This window comes from Denticeps clupeoides, chromosome 17 (assembly GCF_900700375.1).
Source record: "Denticeps clupeoides chromosome 17, fDenClu1.1, whole genome shotgun sequence".
NCBI lineage: Eukaryota > Metazoa > Chordata > Actinopteri > Clupeiformes > Denticipitidae > Denticeps > Denticeps clupeoides.
In genome coordinates this window covers 6,234,837-6,240,007 of record NC_041723.1, presented here as the reverse complement: position 1 = coordinate 6,240,007, position 5,171 = coordinate 6,234,837, and the positions used below count along the sequence as shown (strand labels likewise).

The window sequence follows — 5,171 nt, the reverse complement described above, 5'->3', positions numbered from 1 at the left end:
TTAATTAGGAGCTATGCCAAAGCGTTCGACTGGTGTTTATGACTTATCCTGTTTTAATGAAATTATGAGTGCGTGAATACGGTACTTTTATCATTTCAGATGAAAGACTGGCAGCTTGCGTCTAATATTTTCAGGATTTTATTCTGCACTCTGGCTGCCAGCTCCCGGCTTGTAATTGCTTCACGCTCCTGATCCTGGACCTGTCTCCGTATTTGCTCGGTGTTAAGTAGGGGCTTGAGCTCTGCCACGCATGCTGTCCCCAGTGTCTGCTCGCCCGCTCTGACACCGCCAGTCACCGGCGCCCACTGCACCGGCAGTCAAGGCTCCTCCACGGAGGCTAATGATGGGGCTCCTCTATTTTAATCCCTGTCAGCGGCTTCTCCTGTTCCCTCGTATTCCGTGCAGGCCTCCCCTGCCGCCTCTGCCCACTTCTACTACCGTAACAGGTTTTTAAACCATTTTCAGCATACATTTCCTGATCCACAACCAAGATTTTAAATATGGGTCCATCAAAATGCTGAGAATGTTCATAAGATCCATGTTCACACTGGACTACATAACTAATGAGCTGTAGTGTGAGTTTCCACGTTATAATAATAGAAACTAAAGAATGGAAACTGGGAGAGGGAAAAAACCCACAAAATTCCATTCCTTTATTGTTCTGGTCACATTCTCCCAGTGGCTTGAGTCCTAATCCTGCCGTAATCTTGTTCCAGAGGGCGAATACTAAACCAGTATATCCAGTCAGCTGCCCGCTGCTCTCCATTAACAGCCCATCAAACTGGGAGCCGTTCATTCATTCCGTCAACCCGGCATTTATTTTACCCTTCTCACCTGAGAGAGAGAGAGTGTGTGTGTGTGAGAGAAATGAAAATGCATTTAAAGCAATTGCAAAGCAGGAGAAGATGAGTGAAATAAAGATCTGCCCGAAGCCTGCTGGCTGCACGGCGCCCTGATTTATTCTGGGACCTGGTGAATGGGCTCATTATGCCACCTCGCTTTATCCCGGCTTTTTTGGACTTTATGAGCACGAGGCGTCATTGTGTGAATTTCCCAATTTCTGGTTGCCATGTCAACGCCAAACTTGCATTACGCCCGTGTGCAGTACCGCGGCCTGCCGGTAGAGGGCACAGCGCGCCGTCTGCGGGGGGAGCGAAGCGGCTCCCAAGGCGCTGGTGGCAGCAGATCGGGGTGAAGACGGGCAGTTTCTGGGGACAGGAAGTCCCCGCAGACCCTCCCACTGGGGACAACAATGCACTCAATTCGAAATTGATGTCAGCTAAATGGTCCAATCAGGAGGAGCAGAGACGGATGCTCTGGTCAATGTGTGTGTGGTTATTGTAGGGTGTGGAGCCCAAGGGAAATGTGGTTCTGCTTTATTTGTGTGATCCAACAATGGAGCTAGGTGTGTGTGTGTGTGTGTGTGTGTGTGTGTGTGTGAGAGAGAGCGAGCGAGCGAGCCAGAGCATCTGAGGCTGCAGCATGGACCACTTCCTCTCCTTACTGCTCCATCTGGCTGAATCAAACACACCCTGTCCCTCCGGGGGACAGTCCAAATCACTACACGGCTCAAACACACACACACACACACACAGAGCCAGCACTGCCCTGGATCTGTTCACAGTTCTTACACGGGGGGCAGCCTCCGCTCCCGCAGCCTCACTGTCATGCAGAGCTGTGGCATTTCCACAGATCATCCACGCTCCTCTAAAACAATTAGGCCATGACACACGCGGTCCAATGCAACGCAAGTCCAATTATTACTATATTATTACGGGAAAGATAAAATCACTCTCGCATTCCTCTCAACCACACAGAACGTAAGAGAAAACCATGAGATCTCTTGTCGTTACGCGCTCTGCTTTCTACTGACACTCAAGTGAAATTAAAGGATGAGCACCCATCAGAAATAAGGGGTGCAGGGCCTGGGCGACACTCTCCAGAGGAGATTGTATACAGATGCACAGCACTCCTTGTCCCACATTCCATAATCTCCCATAGGTTTCGGTTCGAGTTGAGCTGAGATCCAATCTCGGGTGGCTCCTGGAAGCCTTAGTTCTTCCATTGTTGCTCATCTGTATGTAAACACAGTCTGCATGTAATTTATTTTGTGTGTGTGTGTGTGTTTGTGTGTGACTGCCGTTCCACACATGCATTCGAAAGGCATCAAGATGGGCTCCGATTCCTCCCAGAAGACCTAATTATGGAAAGCATTTCAAAATGAGTATTTGCAGAAACCAGATTCTCCGGCTCATTTGGGACGGTGGCTTGGTTGCTCAGCCACTACACAGCCGCGGAGGGGGGGGGGCGCGAAAAAATAAAATAAATCCCCCATTCACGTCAACGCAGATTAATTATAAATGAGGCTTCAACTGAAACTGCGTCTGGAGCCGCTGGCGCTCCATGGATTATCTCCGATTGATGAAGTCCTAGTCACAGATCAGTATGTTTTAAGCACAGAGATCTTAATTGCTCTTCGGACCCTCCCTCTTTCTTATTAATCACTGGTTACCCCGCCTCCCCCCTCCTTCCGCTCTCTAATTGGTGGCTTGCTTTGGTGGCCCCGCGCTTCAGAGAGAGGAACCCTGCAGTCAGCATCAACGCTGCCTGGGCCTAACATGACAAGCAAAGCAGCGCGCTCGTGACAACGATTTTTTTTTATTAGCAATTTAAAATGCACAGTATTAACATTAGTTAAATAAAAAAAAAAGAATAAATGCTAGAAAAAAAAAAAAGACCATCGACTTCCAGATTTTTTATTCCTCTTTCCCATATCGAAGCGACTCCAAATGACACACAGTATCAAGAGAGATCAAGTCACTTTCCTAATGCTAAGCACGCCGTCTGTCACACACACACACACACACACACACACACACACACACACACACACACACCTCTCAGCAGATACAGATTCCATTCAGAATTGTGTGTTCGGTCTCGCAGCTGAGGCCTGGCCTCAAGATATGAGTTAACCTTTCGAAAGACACACCGACTCTTTAATTTTCGGATCCGGCATTATCTGTGTACAAAAGAGGGGAGGAGAAAAAAGAAAAAAAATCAATGAACGTCTTTGGGGAAGAGGAGGAAAATGATTCTCAATTTGCTCGCTGCAAGACAAAGATGCGAAAGACACTCATTAAAAAAAAAAGTTTTGGTACTTTTCACAAAATCGTGCTGATTTGTACAGAGCAACGCTTGTCTGGTCTTAAAAAAAAAAGAAAAGCTGAATATGTTATTATGGATTTTCTTTTTTTTTTTACAATGATGGCTTTTCAAAGCATGGGTTTTAAAGGGAGAACCGAATTGGTCAGGCCGAGACAGGCCGCACTTCTACGACAAATTCAACTGTAAATCAGGCGAGAAATGTAAAGTGGAGATGTTCCAGCAGTATTTGGTGCTTTTGCAATTTAAAAGCAAGAGTCCAAAAATCCTCGATGTTTGCAGTATCTCCACGTCACGTGATCAATCACCAGGCTCGGTGGATTGTCCGTGACGCGCAGCGTAACGCGGGCTGCGGCGTGGACGAGTGCAGGAGAGGCGCGGCCTGCGGGGCGAATGAAAAGCAACTTTAAATCCCACGCCGGGATTGCGCCGGGTGCCTAATGTGTCCAGACAGCAGCAGCGCTCTGGTGTGCATATAAATCCAGCCCTAGCAGAACGATTTCAGCCCTTGACAAGGTATACACACACACACACACACACACACACACACACGTACGCGAGCAAGCACACACAGACACACACACGCCCTGCTTTAAGTGTTTAATGCTGCAGAGGGGAGCAGAGATATAAACAGGATCTGCAGGGGTGTGGAGCAGTGGGCGCACACACACACACACACACACACACATCTGCTACTTAACGGAAAGTCCTCCCAAACAATCAGTCTAAGGGCAGGACCTGCACCACTGCTGAAAGCCAGGGGGATAGAAGGAGTGAGGAAGACTCAGGCCGGCCTCGCCTGATTGGACGCTACAGGGAGCTCTGTGTCCTGATGAAGGCAGTCCTCTCGCTGTGGCAGTCGCACTCCTCGTTTTCCGACTCCGAGCCTCCGGCCATGTCCTCGTCCCTCCACACGGTCGGGATGCCCCTGTAGGAGATCCTGCCGATCCCGTCGCGGCCCCCCAGGCCGAATCCGAAGCCCACGCGGATGCCCCCCCCGCCCCCCGACTCCAGGTTGTGGGGGTCAGCCTTTTGGCTCCAGGGGGCGCTGCCGGACCGCGACTGTAAGACCATGAATAGCGCCCCGAAGGTGGTCAGGATGAAGGCACAGCTGAGGCCCGCGACCACGGCGGGCAGGTGGGACGTCGGCTGCAGCCTGAACGCGGACTCTCCGTCCTGGCCCTCCTTCTGGGCGGGGTCGCTGGGGGACTTGCGCTGCACCTGGCTCTGGTGCAGGCAGGAGCTGAGCACCAGGTGACTGTGCTGGGGGCAGGTGAGGCAGTCCGCCTCCCCCGTGGACGAGCAGGTCAGACAGGACGGGTGGCAGGGCATGCAGGCCTGGACGGAGGACTGCTCCACCCAGCTCTCCAGGGACAGGTTGAGCTGCTGCGGCCCCGAGCTGAAGCCTGGAGGACAGACCTTCACACAGCCCTGCAGGAAGAGGGAGAACCCTGGGCTGCACTCTGTGGAAACAGACACACACACACACACACACACACGTACATGATCAGAGACAACTGAAAAAAACACACAAACATGGGCAAGCACATGAGCACACATTATACCAATAGTGTATGTACACATTGCATAGAAAATCCAGGTACACAGTAAACCTTCCGTACATATTACGACTTGTTAGACCAAATGTTAGGAGGTTAGAAGGTTCAGGGCTTTTAAAATGTTATATTATATTCATATTCTATCATGCTTCAAATTCTATGCACTTACTGTCACAACACATAAACTGAACCATGATACATAATGACAATATGCAAAACACACACAAATATATACACACATAAAAACGTTGGCGCTTTAAGCTGCAGGAGGAACATGACTCACGCCTGACGGAGCAAAGCGGCCAAACGCGCGCCGCCGTTTTACTACGCGTCAAGAGAGACTAAATCCTGACTAAGCCAGCTTAGCGCTGGAGAGGTGCGCCGGATAATAGATGGGGCTGGAGTGAATTAAAGACAAAAAAAATGTAAATTGTTTCCTTAGTTCTT

At 49.9% G+C, this 5,171-nt stretch overlaps 1 protein-coding gene across 1 annotated transcript in view; it reads right to left on the bottom strand.

Annotated features, from left to right (window-relative positions):
• Positions 1-2,740: 2,740 nt before the first annotated feature.
• furinb (furin (paired basic amino acid cleaving enzyme) b) overlaps positions 2,741-5,171 on the bottom strand; it is a 78,228-nt gene continuing 75,797 nt past the window's right edge. The window contains exon 16 of the mRNA XM_028958133.1: positions 2,741-4,628. Coding sequence (XP_028813966.1) covers positions 3,976-4,628 — 653 coding nt within the window. The 3' untranslated portion in view covers positions 2,741-3,975. The remainder of the gene's footprint in view (positions 4,629-5,171) is intronic.